This window comes from Phycodurus eques, chromosome 10 (genome assembly GCF_024500275.1).
Source record: "Phycodurus eques isolate BA_2022a chromosome 10, UOR_Pequ_1.1, whole genome shotgun sequence".
Taxonomy (NCBI): Eukaryota; Metazoa; Chordata; class Actinopteri; order Syngnathiformes; family Syngnathidae; genus Phycodurus; species Phycodurus eques.
This window is the reverse complement of record NC_084534.1, coordinates 10,084,080-10,101,970: the sequence shown is the minus strand read 5'-3', so window position 1 is coordinate 10,101,970 and position 17,891 is coordinate 10,084,080. Positions and strand designations below refer to the sequence as shown.

Genomic DNA, 17,891 nt, shown 5'->3' with positions numbered 1-17,891 from the left:
CCATCAATTTTTCCATGCACGAGGGTCACTGGTGTGCTAGAGCCTATCCCAGCTGACTCTGGGCAAGAGGTGGGGCACACCCTGAACTGGTTGCCAGCCAATCGCATGGCACATATAAACATTATGTAATATTATGCAAACAGTGGATTTTAAAATTAGTAGATAGATGTTTTATATAATAAGACAAAACAACAAATGTATGCATTGTTTTCCAACGGTTTTCCACAAGTTGGCAAGAAATGAAGACCAGCAAATTATGACCTGAAAAATACATCTTAGATGCTGTTTTATTAGGAAAGAAAAAAATAACTAATGTTTCGTTGGATAGTTGTCCATTTTTGGCTAATTGTCCACCAACTTGTGACACATTTACTTTTGTTTTCCATACAAAGGTAAGACTGACTCAGTTTCAATGACGAACTATTCCCTTTTTTACAGATCTGGTACTACACCAGTAGTATCCTACGGGAAGCAGGCTTTGCTGACAATATTGTCCCGTACATAACCCTCAGCACAGGAGGTGTAGAGACTTTCTCCGCCATCATCTCTGTGAGTATTGCCACCATAAATTTGCCAACCCCACTTTGTTGTTGTGTTCATTGTTTCCCCTCAACTTAAAAGCTCATTCTTGTAATGCAAACCTATGGGGGGGCACAAGGCAGCGCAAACTGTAGAAGAAGAAGAAGAATCACCTTGTCATGAACATGCACACAAAATTTGTTCTCTGCATTTAAACCTTCACAGTGAACACATACATGTTAGTGGAACACACTGGAGCAGGGGGAAGCTGAAGCGCACGGGGAGCATTTTGGGGTATCAGTGACTTGCCCAGCCGTGAGTCCGGGGGATGTTGGTGGATGGTCCAGTCTGGGTCTTGAACCTAGGTCCCCCACGGTGGCAGGCGATGATCTTAACCATTGGGCCATGACTGCTGTGGGCCAGTTCGATGCCCGGATAAATGCAGAGGGTTGCCTCAGGAAGGGCATCCGGCTTAAAACTTTGCCAAACAAAAATGAGCATTCATCCAAAGAAATCCAGACTGGATCAGTCATGGCCCTGGTTAACGACGTCCGCCACCGGCATGCAGTGGAAAGGAGAGGAATGAAGATTCGCTGAAGTAAGAGAGAATATTCTTGCATGAATGAGAGGAAAGAGTAAGGCTACAGGGAGAAGATATAGCGAGGGTGGAGGACTTTAAATACTTGGGTTCAACAGTTAAGAGCAATGGTGAGTGTGGTAAGGAAGTGAAGAAACGGTCCAAGCAGGTTGGAAAGGGTGGAGGAAGGTGTCAGGTGTATTATGTGACAGAAGACTTTCTGCTTGGATAAAGGGAAAGGTTAATAGGACGGTGGTGAGGCCAGCCATGATCTACGGATTAGAGACAGTGGTACTGAAGAGACAACAGGAAGCAGAGCTGGAGGTGGCAGAAATGAAGATGTTGTGGTTCTCTCTAGACGTGACGAGGTTGGATAAAATTAGAAATGAGCTCATCAGAGGGACGGCCAGGTTTAGATGTTTTGGAGACAAAGTTAGAGAGAGCAGACTTCAATGGTTTGGATACGTCCAGAAGAGAGAGAGTGAGAATATTGGTAGAAGGGTGATGAGGATAGAGCTGCCAGATGAGAGCTCGAGGAAGACCAAAGAGAAGGCTGCTGGATGTAGTGGGGGAAGACATGAGGGCAGTTAGTGTTAGAGAGAAGGATGCAGGAGATTGGCAACCCTTCACGGAACAAGCCGAAAGGAAAGGAAGAAGAGTATAGCTCATTCTTTTGGGGCTTGCATTTGTAATCCATCCATCCATTTTCTGAACCGCCTATCCTCACTAGGGTCGCGGGCATGCTGGATCCCATCCCAGCTAACTTTAGGCAGGAGGCGAGGTACACCCTGAACTGGTTTCCAGCCAATCGCAGGGCACATACAAATAAACAACCATTCACACTCAAATTCACACCTATGGGCAATTTAGAGTATTCACTTAACCCACCATGCATGTTTTAGGGATGTGGGAGGAAACCGGAGTACCTGGAGAAAACCCACGCAGGCACAGGGAGAACATGCAAACTCCACACAGGCGAGGCCAGATTTGAATCCAGGTCATCAGAACTGTGAGGCAGATGTGCTAACCAACCGTCTCATGGGTCTCCTTTCAACCCGTCTCTTGTCATTCTCTCTCTATTGACAGGTCATTGTGATTGCACTTGCCATGCAGCAAATCAATAGACACGCATTAGGCTTTGTCAAGTTTTCTTTTATTGGCAGGTGTTTTTACAGAACATAATCCTGGAGGCACACTAATGTATTTACATTTTTCCTTGAGATTGTGCATAGGAACATTTGGAGTTATTCACGACAAGTTTAGTCGGTGTGTAGCTGTGATGAAATTGAATGGAGGCTAAAATTATGACCTAATGGAGAGATGCTCGTCAGAAAACAAAGGATTCCTCATTCAGTTTGAAGAAATAAACTTAAAGACACTGTAAATTGAATTCAGATATTTGTTTCTAAATACATTATACTTGTTGAATATAATTGCTGAAAACGTGCAAAGACTGAGAACTATGTAAGTACTCAATTGTGGTGCTATAATACCGTTAAACTGTTTTTCGCCATTTCAGTTTTCCAGATTTTTTGTTTTTTTTTGTTTTTTTTTTTGGGTGTGGCCAAAACGGTGACGTGTGATGCACTTTGGAGTCTGGCATGAGTTGCCTCTCCCTCACTATACTTTATAAGAACTTGAGTGCCTTCATTCTCAGCGGTTATCCGGTGCAATTGCGACATGCAGTTAGTTAGCTAGCTAGCTATGCCTACATCCTGAAAATGCATCTTCCCTTTGGATAATCTGCCGGTGTGGCCACTTAAGAGCACCTTGTTGTTGGCTGTGAGTGTGCGGAGAAAGATGAAACAGCGACAAGAGTGGAATAAAAGTCAGAGGTGACAGCCTGTGTGCATGTGGCATAGAGCTTCGGGCTGGAGTGGCTGCATTAGAGTGCCTCATTCTTTTTTTTTGTCCTATTCTGTTCGGTCAAGGAGAATGGAGGATCTGTATCCCTTTTATGCCGCAACAGTTTTACTGTGTCACAGTGGAGTTTTTATGCTACCGCTGGGGTTTCTTAGTATTATAATGGATATTTATTGAGAATTAGAGTCGATCAGTCGAACAGATCAAGGTTTCTAGAGGGGAGTGAGAAAAGAAGACAACAAAAGACAAAACACTAACTGTAAACAAGATAAGAAAAGTAAATCCTTATATATCTAGATCAACGACACATTAGATATGAGTGTTGTATGGGGTAGTAGTGCTACACCCTGTGAGGGAAGGACACAACAGGATAGGACAGGACAAGGACAGGAGAGGAAGCATGCAGGACAAGGGTCGTGAAGCTGGCTGTACAATTTAAGTGAGGTGGGAGTGGCTGTGTAAATTATAAACGTCTATAGGACCAGATGTGTGAGTGAGGGGATACCGAAGCAATTCGCATATTCAGGAGTTATTTGTCGCAATAAGTGAGAGGCCCCACACCGAGCGAAAAAGTCCCAGGACTGTGTGCCTGCGGACACATGCAAGTGAATTAACACCGTTTCGCATGACTGACAGAAGTGTCGTGTAATTGCTGTGCCTGCACCGCGGATGCTGAGGACCTCTACCAATCAATTGAGAGGCGGGATTGGGCCCAGGAGTCCATGCGAGAGCAGCGGCACCGGCGGACGGGACACACCGAGGGACCCAGGGCGGTCCGCCGGCCCCACCGAGTTGCCACGACAACCAGCCACCCGGAGGAGGCCGCAGGGACCCAAGCACCCACTTCCCGCCCCCGAGTGTGGGAGGTGGACCCCCCTCCCCAAAACCAGCCGGGACAAAAAAAACCACAGCAGGCCCCACAGCCTGCAGGGGACCACCGGCCCCCCCAGGAGAAGAGGAGGAGAGTTGACTTCACTGAAGCTCCACGCGGTGTAGGTTGAGGCTCAGAGAGGGTCAGATGCTACACATTGTGAACACCTCCTTTGCACAATATAATCTTATTCCAAGTGTTGCACTGAGGCGACTGGTCATTTCTTTTCACAAAGTTAAGACACACTTTTGTTCACTGCTGCCGCCGTTGGGCGCAAGTACGTCATCGCGCGTGTTCTTCTTTGTTGGTTTTTGCCGCTTCTTCGTTGCTTTTCGGCAATTCTTCTTCGTGGCTGGAGGACTAGCCATAAGAGCTGGGCGCCAAATTTAAAAAATTTGAACGGTTCCGGGAGAACCGGAACGTTAGTCCCGGTTGCAATCGGTTCTCGATGCCCAACCCTAATCACAACAGAATTCAACAAAACTGTCTTAAAGGCTTCTTTATACTCGCCCAGACGGCATCCGCGCTGACGTCATTGCGGCTACACCGCATGCAGTATGCCTTTATACTCGAGCGCAACCCATGCGCGCTGTTTTGAAAGTGTGCTGCAGTTCTCCTCCAAGTCGGGGGTGTCGCTACGGCTGGTATTGGCTAGGACGCCACAGGGTGGAGTTTCCTCTGCATTTTCTGGCCGTTTCCGGTAGCAGTTTTTACTTTCCTTTCCATAACAAGGAACAAAGCAACAACAATGGCGACCGTGCACCAGAGCTGCTAGAACAAATGGAACTAGATGATCAGATGATACGTTTAATTATCCTGCAAAATCGATAGGTGGTATGTGGAACCGGGAGGAACGTTGATTACATCATCATAGCATGGGACTAAAACGGACCAATCACGAGAGATGATCTCCGCGGCATTCTATGCGCATCAACAATTTTTGCCGTGTTTGCGTCAAGCAACGCAGAGGGACTGCATGGGCCAATTTGTCGATCATGAGATGCAAAGCGGGCGTTGTTGGCCGTGGGAGTATAAGGAGGTCTTGAGTTTCCACGTTTTCAAGGTGTACCTTGTCATCTCTGTTCCACTGCCCAAGGGACAGTAAATACTTATTTTTGCGCTTTGTGTGCAGTTGAAGTCATGACACATTTGAATTTTACAGCTAATTAAAGTCAAATTATCACAGTGCATCAAACATGGAATCCAGTGGCCTTCTTTTCCTTTATAATGGGCCGTTGGTCTTTGATTGCGCCCACTGTTATAGTAAACAACATATCCAGGAGTGTGTTCTAGCCTATTTATACATTTACGTAATTGACTTTTCACATTGTACTGTCTAATACAAGATTAGACTATTGCTTTTGGCTGCTAATTTACCTTTTGTTTTGTTATTGGTCTTCATACTTTTTATTGTCTGGGTTGCAGTCCAGTTGCAAAGCTGTAACATTTCCAGGAGCACTTCTTTATTACGATGACTTTTCTCGCTTCAGGAACTTTCTTACCAATGCACTATTGATTTTCTGTTGGCATTCGCATTTGGTTGGCCATTTTGGATTCCAGATTATTAAAGGTTGTTTTTATCTTTGAATTGCATTGGTTTATATAGAAAACAGAAAGTGTCTGTGCAACAAACTTTTACATGTCCTTTGAATGTCTTTGTGCTTAATTGTTGCCAATGTGACTGTGAAGGCGAACAAAGAACATTTTCACACTCAACACCTCTCCCAAGGCTATATCTGTGGATGGTGCCAAAACTGCAGTAGACGAAGGGCCAGTGGTGCCTCAAGCTGTGGCTACTTATCTTTAATGGTTCGTCTACTTCTTGATGTGATGAATAATGACGAGACGTTTTAGTCCTGTCAACCATGAGTGCTAAAGTCACAGCTTTGACCTCTTTTGCTTCTGCCAAGAAGTGCAGATGAGTCGTGCTGGGGGGAATGCGGATTTCATTTACTGTTATCAGTATATCATCAGGGATTTAATTTTATTCGTCATTCTGTAGAAGTAACAATACAACATCATTACCATCAATAGGATTATTGGACTCAGAGCCCTTTTATTTGCAAAGACGACAGTCTAGCAATTAAAAACAATAATTGGACATTGTAGAATGCATTCCCATTTTCTATACGTCTTGTCCTTATTAGGGTTACGGGCGGGCTGGAGCCTATCCCAGATGACTTTGGTCAAGAGGCAGGATACAGCCAAGGACTAGTCGCCAGCTAATCGCAGAGCACATACAGTAAACTTGTGCAGACATTGACCATTCACATCCACATTCACACCTATAAACAGTCTACAATTAACCTAACATAGTTGTTTTGTGGGCGTCTGTGGCTCAGTCGGTAGAGCAGGTCGTCCAGTGACCAAAGGGTAACTCGTTCGAATCCCGGCTACGACTGTCCGCATGTCGTAGTGTCCTTGGGCAAGACACTGAACCCTAATTTGCTGCCAGTGGGCCTGGCAGCACCTTGCATGGCAGCAGTCACCCATTGGTGTATGAATGTGTGTATAAGTGGGTGAATGTGAGGCTTTGTAAAGCGCTTTGGGCACTGTGATGGTGTAGATAAAGCACTATATAAGTGCAGTCCATTTACCATTTTTTACCATGGGAAAGAAAATCAGAGTACCCAAACTTGCGAACACCACACTGGAAGGTCGAAGACGAGTCGAAACCCAAACCTCAGAACTGTGAGGCAGACGTGCTAACCACTTGGTCAGTGGGCTTCCCTTGAAAGTGCATATTAAAAGTAACATAAAAATCCAGTACAGTCACGAAAAAAAAAAAAAATATTAGACCACCATTGTTTCTTGAGTGTTTTGTTCATTTGCCTGGCACAACTAAAGGTACATTTGTTTGGACACATATAATGATGGCAACAAAAAAAGCTCATAATAGTTTAACTCAAGAGCTCTGGTATCGAGCCGTTTTTAATCGTTTTCTTGATGGCTACCAAATTCACTGGGAATACAATTCCTCATAAGCATGTCAAAAAGGACTAAGTATTATGAAATCAGCTATGCTTTGTCGTGTTCAATGTATTCTTCAGGTAATATACCTTTTGTGGTACTAGGCATTAAAATGAACAAGAAATTGAAGAAACAAAGTGCTCTAATAATTTTTGACTGAGTGTGACTGTAGGATGAAAAACTAAATAATATCTTGATTAAATAAGCACGGAATGTATTGACATGGCAATGTAAGGAAAGGTTTTTCTTGTGACTTTCGGCTTGACAGTGAGTCACTAGTCTGATTTGTTTGGCAGTTTTTATGCTAGCTGCCCTTCCTGACAGAACCCGGCCATTTGTTTTTAAAATCCGGGCTTGGGACCACAGGTGGCTGGGTATTGTGGCGCTGGCCAGGAAAAGAACCCACGTCTTCTGCATGAAAGGCAGCAGCATGTAACCACTACACCATTAGTGCCCCCAATGCAATGGAAGGTACATACAGTACATTAAAAACACTGAAAATGTGTACAAGCGGACATGCCACGCAAAAATCCCACCCGACACCCCTGCCTCGCACTACGGCCGCTCCCCGCCGAGGTAGACGAGAGAGGCTGTCGAGACGCAACGTCACACGCAGACTCTAAACGAATAAACGCCATAAAACACCATCAAAACAAGACACAGGCATTTGCTTTGCCATGCCGACGGTAATTGAATCACGGCTGCCTGGCGCTTCAAAGCGGAGACCCAAGGCTGCCGAGTTCGCCCCCGGACGCTAAGTTAATTAACTCCCCGCCAGTCGAAGGAGCGCACCAACAAAGGCGTCTCCACTCTGTTGAGTACCACCACTTGGGAGTCGGAGCAGGCAACAGCGACACCCACGGGTGACGGAGCGACACTACAGACATCGGTTCATAAGACAGTCTGTGACTCGACTGGGATTTAATATTTTAAGAACTTTACATGAACGCCACTAGTGACTGTATTGCTGCAAACTTGAATGTCTAACGTTGAATATGTTGTTAACTGAACCAGATGAAATGTTCCACCCCACACCATAAATGTCACATGGAAAATAGCAATGTCCTCCACACCACACAACATTTGAAACATTCATTACAGGTATGAAAGAGGATGAGCTTGGAACAATGCAGGGTGAGGAAATGGTCTCGTTATCTTAAATCCAATAATTCATATTTTTTTCCACTGGTATTAAGACACAAAATAATCCTAAAATGGAAAAATGACGCCAAAAGGCAGTCGAGCCCCTCTGTGTTCGTGAAGGTGGTACAAAAGGAGAGGGGTAAAACCCCACCTTTTTGTCCCGCTCCGGCCATAAAAGGGTCCAGAGCTGGGACCAAAGAGAAGTTTTTGGAGTTTTGGTATAGAAGTTTTGCTTTGGTCTCACCCCGACCAACTCGCCGACGACCGGGCCAGGCAGGACGCCCACCTCACCGGATGATCCCCGGCTGCAGAGCATCCTGCAAGCGCTACGAGCTACCCTGTTTGGGGGCCCGAGCTCAGTTCGAGGGAAGGTCACAGTGACACCCGAGAGACGTCCTGCCTGGGAACTCGTTGGCCTCCTGCTTTTCCTCCTTTTTTTCCTTGCTCCCTTCCGTCAAATCCACCTGTTCCCGGTGCGGACCGGCCGAACACTCGGGAGCCTGACTCGCCTGCCTCAAACGTGTTCCAGACTCTTAAGTCCAACATTGCGGTCTACTAAAAGTACGGATTAGTGCATATTTGGATTTATATTAACGAGAACAGGAGTCCTCAGCTATACGCATTCACTACACGCCCATTCTCCTCATCTCACGTCACAAATCCCTTCCTTTGCCAATGAAAGTCTGTACCTTGTTTGTTTTGTTTGTCTGTGTTTTCTCCTGTAGAAACCCCTTTTTATTATTCAATTTTCTATAAGATTCACCACTTGCATTGATTGTGTGTGTGTTTGGGTTCTAGAACTCAAAAGTTTCTAAAGTGTAGCCACCTTCCGATAAGAGACTGATTAAAAAGGTTTGTCGTCATTTCGCCTCGTTAAACTTGTAAAAATATGACATGGTGACCCTCATATATATCAAATATCTTGATTTATAATACTGTAATTTAAAATTACGATAACCTGGAAGTGATGCAGGCGCCGCTTCTAACTCATCGTTTCCTTCTAAATTAAGCACAATTCTTATTTCATTCATAATCGCTACAACAGGAAGTTGAGTTGATATGGTACATCTTGCATAATCAGCCATATTCATTGATACCATTTGTGTCAATATAAATACCTGGAAATGTGTTTCATTTATTAAATATAAATATAATACAATTATTTCATGCTACTCACGTACTCTTTGGTTTAGCATTTACCAGATTTTTAAAATTATTTATTTAGATGTATTTAATACTTATTTATTCATTTATCTATTCATTATGTTTTTGTATCCTATTTTATTGTATTTCTTATTGTCCTTCAGTTTTTTTATTGTATTTTATTTATTTTTATCCTGTCATGTTGTCTTTGAGACTTTTTAAGTTTAACTCCAGTGTCTCCTCATGGGAGCCTCCATGCTGGGAGGCCTCTTTGATCTGCCCACGGGGATGTCATCCTGCACTTTACCCGGGGCCTGCATAATGTTGAGAGTTTATCCCGGTCTACCCTGGTCACGGTGGTCTCTGTGGTAGCATCCTCTGTGGATGCGGGCTGTGGCACCTCTTGGTGTGGATGTCTCCCACAGGTTGTTGTTCCTCACTTAGATCCTCAGTACCTTGCCATGTCTCTATACTAACTAGTCAATAGGTTCTGTGTGTGTGTGTGTGTGAGTGCGTGTGTGTGTGTGTATTGGTGTGTTTTATTTATATATGGGGATAGGAATGGTGGGTTTTTGTATCGATCCTGCTATTTTAATTGTCTGTTTTCATCTCTTTAAAAGACTTTGTGTTGCACTTTAATAGATGATGTTTTTTTATAGATCAATTTGCAGTTTGTCTGAGCGATTACTCACATACATACAAATCTATGATTAACTACTTTTGTCAACATTCACTTTTTCAAATGCTAGTGAAGCCACAACAGCATTAATGACATTATCTAGGACGGTACTGGACGGCTTGACCATATAATGGTACTGTGGTGTGGTAGAGATCTAACATCCTATATTTTAAAAATCCTTTTGGCTTTTAAAACACATATAATTCTAGATGCAGGAGGGTTAAGTTCTTACATTCTAACAGCCTAGAAAATGAATTTACCATCTAATTTTTTTTTTACTTAGAAATGCTTTTAATACAGTGCCGTCTTTGTCTTTCCAGGGTTTAGTAATAGAGCGAATCGGGCGAAAACCTCTACTCATATTTGGCTTCAGCGCCATGGCAGTGTTCTTCAGCCTACTCACAGTGTTCCTCAATTTTCAAGTAAGATTCTGTTTTAACTGACCTCCTCCCCATGTCATGTTGTCCGAGTAGTCTGTTATGTGCTACAATAACTGCCCTGCGATTGGCTGGCAACCAGTTCAGGGTGTACCCCGCCTCCTGTCCGATGGTAGCTGGGATGGGCTCCAGCACGCCCGTGACCCTTGTGAGGATAAGTGGCTCAAAAAATGGATGGATAGATCGATGGTACATTAACACTGTGAATAAATAAAATAACAACTGCTGTCCTGGTGCCCCAAAAACATTGTGCAAACTAATCAACATACTGTATGCACAAGCTGTACTTTCTGTAAGAAAGGACCAAGTTGATGAAAAAAGATGTACTTGTAAACCAACATGAAAGATATAGCGATAGCTAGATAGTTGGAAAAAAATTATACGGTGAGTTTGTTCTGATTTCAAAACAATTAAAAGTGAAATAGGCGGCACGGTGTACGACTTGTTAGCAAGTCTGCCTCACAGTTCTGAGGACCCGGGTTCAAATCTTGCCACGCCTGTATTGAGTTTGGATGTTCTCCATTAATAAGATGAATACGATTTCATCAAATGCTAGGATTACAAAAAAAAAAAATATTTTAAGTTTGCCTTTAAAAATGTCACTGCTCTCAGATCTTACCAAGCCAAGTGTGGAGCATGCTAATGAAAGGATGCTTCACCTTGAGTTTTTGTTCTTACTTTAGACCTCAATTTGAAGACCTCATAGTTCTGGATGGCTCATAATTTAAAAGCACATCTAATACATAAACTGGAGTAAGACCATTCAGAGCTTTAAAAACCTGTAGAAGAATTTTAAAATCACTCCTGAAGCACACTGATAACCTGTGCAGAAACTTTAAAATTGGTGTCTTGTGCACTCTCTCTGGTCTTTGTCAGCACTCGTGCAGCTGAGTTCTAGAGTAGCTGCGGTGGTAAAATATTATTTTTAGGAAGGCCAGAGAGATGAGCATTGCAATAATAAATTTTGCAAGTGATAAAAGCATGAATTAGTGTCTCTGTCTTGGCTTTGAAAGAAATGGACGTCCTTTGGCTATGTTTTTCAGATGATAAAAGCCGTTCTTGCTGCAATGTTTGATGTGGTGTTCAAAGGTTAAAGTTGAGTCAAAGACCACACCCATATTTTTAACTTTAATATTATTATTATCATTATGATTATCCATCCATCCATTTTCTATACCACTTATCCTCACTAGGGTCGCAGGCTGCTGGAGCCTATCCCAGCTATCTTCGGATGGGAGGCGGAGTACACCCTGAACTGGTCGCCAGCCAATCGTAGGGCACATAGAAACAAACAACCATTCGCACCCACATTCACACCTACGGGTAATTTAGAGTCTTCAATCAACCTACCACGCATGTTTTTGGAATGTGGGAGGAAACCGGAGTGCCCAGAGAAAACCCATCCAGGCACGGGGAGAACATGCAAACTCAAACACAAGCGGGGCCAGGATTTGAACCCCGGTCCCCAGAACTGTGAGGCATATGTGCTAACCAGTCGTTCACCGTGCCGACATTATTATTGTTATTATTATTATTATTTAATGTTAGTGTTTCTTATTTTTTTTAAAAATTATTCTCTTTGTGCTTCAGGACCGGTGACCAGTACTTAGTACTTTTTCCTGGTTGACCTGCAATGGGTTTTCAGTCATTCATGACTTTATGTCTCATATACAGTCAAAAATGTCATCAATTGGCCCTGTGTCATCAGGAGACATTGCAATGTAGAGCTGTGTATCATCAGCATAACTGTGGAAATTTATACCGTGTCTCCTGATGACATCACTAAGTGGGAGCATAGACAAATTAAAAGAAACTGGGCCTAAAATTGAACCTTGGAGAACACCGTAATTAAATTCATAGCTTGTAGATGAGCATTCATTCAAACTTAAGAAAAAAATGTCTATTAGCATCGTCTTGAGTTTGCTATGTTGTGCTGAGCTGTGACTCCGTAAATTCGACTTAAATTAGTTTGCACAAGTTTGGGTGTATACACCGTGTAAAGAAATCTATCCATTTTCTAAAGCCTACCGCTAATCCTGTTCATGGATGTAATGGGCTGAAGTTTATCCCAGCTGACTTTGGGTGATAGGCGGACTACACCCTGGACTATATAGCATAGATACAGACAACCATTCACACTCACATTCATACCATCACTGTGTGGGACCTGAACCCATCTGAATGCATGAAAATCAAGCGAGTTAATCAATACAATGTCAGTAACTCCATAATACACAACTAAAGACTTAATAAAATAATGAAGGATGTAATAAAAAGTGTTGTTGTTTTTTTAAATAATATGTACCACCACATTATCCAGATTGGATATTTTAAATGTTTAAGTATTTCAGCTTGTAGGCCTACCCTTTAAAAGTGATTCATATGCTGGCGCAAAGTTGCAGGTATTCAGAGCAGTGGTCAAATATCAGCAAATTTGTCATGTTTAAGCAGTAGCGGAAATGAAAAATTGAAAGGTAAAGGTGTATGTACTGCGTGATGATAAATGGAAAGGTAAAGTTATATGTACTGTGCATGCACAAGGACTTTAAGATGCCAAATTAAATGCTCACAGTGACACCACCTTCCTTTTCTCGACCTAGGACAGTGTGTCATGGATGCCTTACCTCAGTTATGTCTGCATACTGGCAGTAATTGCTTCCTTCTGCTCCGGACCAGGTAATACTCTTGTTTTATAATCTCACCTCTACTTACTTTTAAATTATTTGATTAAAATTTATATATATATTACTGAAATCATCCAGTAACACAAAGATATAAAAGGAAAGAAATAGCTGTCGTCCATTTCACCTGAACCCTTCTTTGATCATAATTTAGCATTCCGTGCTGCTCTGCATTTGCAGCTTGTTTGACATTAATCCTTACTGGGGAGATTTGCTGCCTGATTTTGTTATACGTTCATAAATAACATGGAATCAACCTGGGAGATTAGATTTCCAGTATGGGTTAATTAGCCACCGTAAAAGCTTTTCTCCCCCTGTGGATAAGGTATTCAGTAATTGTGTGCAGAATGGGTGACAGGAGGAAAGGTTAAAGAGCACCTAATCAGTGACGTGCAGTGCTGTAGCCTACATATTCCATGGTTTGCTCATGGCAACTCAGAAATATGAATATCAACTTGTTAAAATGAATTTAACATTAAGCAACTCCAAGCAATTACAGTCCAGAAAAGTGTAAGAGACAGAAGGGGAAGATACTGGAAGTGCGGGAGAGGTGCCGGAGAGCATTACGGCAATGAGTGTAGTAACAATTGATTGAAAGTTTCAAAGATTCAAAACATTTATTGTTGTGATAAGGCAAGGTAAAAAGAGCATATAAAATATAAGAAATAAAAACTACTATTACTAATATGAAAATATATATTTAAATAAATAAAAATATCTGGTAGTGAAGAGGTGGTGGTGTGTGTGCGTTTGTGTGTCTGTATGTGTGTGTGTTTGTGGGTGGGGTTGGGGGTGGGGGTGGAAGTGACCAGTGTTTCAGCAGTCTGATCTGTTGGCGCATATCTGGCACATCCACTCAGTCTCCTTTCTGCATCTCCCACAAGTGTACTTATTGCAGTCTACAGAGTGTAAAGTTGCATGATTACTTTTGCACCAAAAGGTCACCTGAGCTATAAGCGCTCCTTTTCCCCAGGGCTCGATTGGTTTGGTTGTTGCTGAAATTATTAAAATACTGCATATATCCATAAGTGAGTACAGTGGATTACTAAAAGTCAAACAAGTTCAACCAAACAATTCCAGAAAAATATGCATATTTTCTTGAGTAGCATTGCAGAGAAGGACATCGGTTGACTGAAGTTTAAATTGAAAATGCATGTAAATTGGAGCGTTACAAGAATATCGCCTAGTACATCTGCCTCCACAAACAAGAGGTTCTCGGTTTGAATCTGGGCTCAGGTGTGGAGTTTGCAGAGTCAGCAGTTCATTTTCATCTCAAAAGACGGGACATTCCTTTGAGGACAACAATGTCCAGATTCTGGATAGGGAGGATGCTATGTAGAGAGAGCTGTGAAAGAATCCATCTTTGTCGAACTAGAAAGGCCCTTTCTAAACAGAGGACGAGTTTTGCGTCATCGCCTATTAATGTACAGTATCTGCTTTCAACAATGTCCTGACATCTCTCCGCTAAAGACTGTCTCCTTCCATGGGAAGTGTGGCCACTAACAACTGTTTTGCCAAAAAGCAAGTAAGCGACTGGATGGTACTGTCTGTAGTGCACTTTCCATCAGAGACAATGGAAAAAGTTTTATAGTGGTGGGCACAGTAACTCGGGGGCACATTTTCATGTTCCTTTTCCGAAAACCAATCATTGATGAACTTTTCCTGAAAGGAGGCCTTTTCCATTCCGGAAAACCAGAATCAGAATCAGAATCTGAATCAGAATCATCTTTATTTGCCAAGTATGTCAAAAACACACAAGGAATTTGTCTCTGGTAGTTGGAGCCGCTCTAGTACGACAACAGATAGTCAATTGACAGAGAATACATTTGAGACATAAAGACATAAAAAACACAGTCACTGAGCAATAAAAGGTTACCAATAATATGGTGATGCCGGTACATTCTTTTTTTTTCTTTGACAATGTACAAAAAGATGCAGTCCTCTAGCAATTAGAGCAGTTTGAAATGACAAATAGAACAATTGTCCGGTGTAATGACCATTTTGCAAAGGGTGCAGAGATTTCAGGAAACGTGCAGTTTAAAGTGACTAGTAGTGTGATAATCTGAGACAATGCGCAAATGTTACAGATGCTATTCAGGCACACGAGTGGCCAGTATTCGTCAACAACAGATATGCAAATAGTGCAGCGTGGCGAGACTATTACAGTGAGTGCACGAGTAATGTATAATTTGCCCGACAGAGATGTGACAACAAACTCAAGACAAAATTGGCAGCATGTTGCAATGGAATTATAGGTTAGCTGTTTAAGAAGTTGATGGCAAGAGGGAAGAAGCTGTTGGAATGTCTGCTTGTTTTAGTTTGCATTGATCGGTAGCGCCTAACTGAGGGAAGGAGCTGGAAGAGGTGGTGACCAGGATGTGGAGGGTCAAATAGGATTTTGCATGCTCTTGTTTTAGTTCTGGCAGCGTCCAAGTCCTTAAGGGTGGGTAGGGGGGTACCGACAATCTTTTCAGCAGTTTTGATTTTCCGTTGCAGTCGGAGTTTGTCCTTTTTTGTAGCAGCATCAAAAATAAAAAAATAGTCACTGATAAAATATACATTTAGAAAATAAAACAAGTATGAAGAGTCATTGAGCAACGTGTATTTAGAGCAATTTAAAGTGGCTAATAGTGCAATGATCTGATACAGTGACAATTGTGCAAGTGGTGCAGAGAGTTCTCAAACACATAACCGGCCAATGGTAATCAACAACAGTATGCAAATAGTGCAGCGTGATAAAACAGCGGGTGCACGACTAATGTAGAAGTGTCTCGACAGAGAGGTGCAAAATTGGCAGCATGTTACAATGAAATTGTAAATCGACCTTTTAAGAGGTCGATGGCAAGAGGGAAGAAGCTATTGGAATTTCTGCTTGTTTTATTTGCATTGTTCGATAGCACCTACCTGAGGGGAAGGAGCTGGAATAGGTGTTGACCAGGATGTGGAGAGTCCAAGAGGATTTTGCATGCCCTTGTCTTAGTTCTGGCAGTGTACAAGTCCTCAAGAGTGGATAGGTGGGTACCGATAATCTTTTTGGCAGTCCTAGCAGTCCGTTGCAGTCTTATTTTGTCCTTCTTTGTGGCAGCACCAAACCAGACTGTGATAGAAGAGCACAGGACTGATTATACTCGTCACTTTAAACCGCATACACTCCTTGAAGTCTCAGCGCCCTTTGCACAATGGTCATTGCACCGGACTATTGCAATATTAGTCGTTCGAACTGCTCTAAGTGCTAGAGGACTCTGCATCTTTTTGCACAATTGTTTTTTGTCAATGTCTTTATGTCCCCAAAGTGTTCTGTAAATTGACTGTTTGTTGTACTAGAGCGGCTCCAACTACCGGAGACAAATTCCTTGTGTGTTTTGGACATACTTGGCAAATAAAGATGATTCTGATTCTGATTAGATGACTACTGTGTAGAACTGCCTCAACAGCTCCTGTGGCAGGCCGTGCTTCCTCATAAGCCGCAGGAAGTACATCCTATGTTGGGCCTTTTTGAGGATGGAGTTGATGTTGATCTCCCACTTCAGATCCTGAGAAACTATAATTCCCAGGAACCTGAAGGTCTCGACGGTTGACACAGGGCAGTTGGACAAAGTGAGAGGCAGCTGTGGTGAAGGATGCCTCCTGAAGTCCACGATCATCTCTACCGTCTTGAGCGTGTTCAGCTCCAAGTTGTGTCGGGCGCACCTCAGCTCTAGCCGCTCCTCTTCCTATAGATACGCAGACTTGTCACTGTCTTTGATGAGGCTGATTACTGTGGTGTCATCTGCAAACTTCAGGAGTTTGACAGCCGGGTGCATTGAGTTGCAGTCATTTGTGTAGAGAGAGAGGCGCAGCAGAGAGAGGACACAACCTTGGGTTGCCCCGGTGCTGGTGGTGCGTGTAGATGAGGTGGTGTCACCCAGCCTCACCTGCTGCCAGTCAGGAAGCTGTAAACCCACTGGCAGATGGCAGACAAAACGCTGAGCTGGAGAACCTTGGAGGAGAGGAGTTCAGGGATGGTGGTGTTGAACCTCGGATAAGTGGAAGATAATTAAAGGTCAGATGACAAAAATGTTATGGGGTCAGTTAAAATTCATATTTACATTGTTTATATGTTATCTAATACGTGCACGTAACTTCCAGCAAGTTTTCAACCATAGTTTAGCTAAAAACAAGGTTTTAATGACGCATATTGAGCCCTCCCCGAACATACCCGAAGCTCAAGACACCGGGGTGTGGTTACTCTATCCACCACAAGGGCTACCAGAAGTGACATTGCAATTGACAAACACAGCGCGCTACACTCCATACGCAATGGCAAGCAACGTGTTAGAATATGAGCAGGAGGAGGATTTCGATGTATCGGAGCACACAACTGAACTTGCCATCGTCAAACCGTACACGTTTGAGACGATCGGGAAGGTCGAAACCTGACAGTGATGACGACAAGCAGCCAAGTAGCAGCTGTACAACAAAAAGAGAGTGGCCACTGGCTCGATGCGACGGTATGTCAAAAGCATGTCTTTTTATACAGTCATGGCTTGAAATAATAGCTTTTTTTTCTTACTCGCCAGTGCATAGTAACCATAATAGAGTCGTAGGTATGTACAAGAAAATCCTCACCTCTTGTCTGCGCCGCTTCGCCGCGGCACCATGGCAGCCGCGAGATTTAGTTCTCTTTCTGGCGGTTGAGGTCCCGATGGCCGTAGGAAAAATAGTTGCCAGCTGATTTCAGCTGTGTATCCAATGCTTTCTGCTAAGTCTTTCTCACAACATGCCGGTTCGAAGTGATCAGCACAGAGTTTCGAATGCTTGCTCGGCACCCATAACTGACCACGTTTCTTCCCGTCGATTGACTTTCCCTATCCACCTGTCACGTATTCCTTTTTCACTTGGAAAGCCAAAAAGAACTCTTGCTACTGCCTGAACCATTTGTACAACCAAATGCCACACAATAACCCATTGTGAAATCGCTAAATCATACGACAACAAATATACAAGGGCGGGAACAACAGCATGGAAC

The 17,891-nt window shown here is 43.0% G+C and overlaps 1 protein-coding gene across 1 annotated transcript in view; it reads left to right on the top strand.

The window, feature by feature from the left end:
* slc2a9l2 (solute carrier family 2 member 9, like 2) overlaps positions 1 to 17,891 on the top strand; it is a 73,118-nt gene that overhangs the window by 37,935 nt on the left and 17,292 nt on the right. The window contains exons 8-10 of the mRNA XM_061687425.1: positions 439 to 549; positions 10,086 to 10,187; positions 12,803 to 12,878. Of these exons, the coding sequence (XP_061543409.1) occupies positions 439 to 549; positions 10,086 to 10,187; positions 12,803 to 12,878 (289 nt within the window). The remainder of the gene's footprint in view (positions 1 to 438; positions 550 to 10,085; positions 10,188 to 12,802; positions 12,879 to 17,891) is intronic.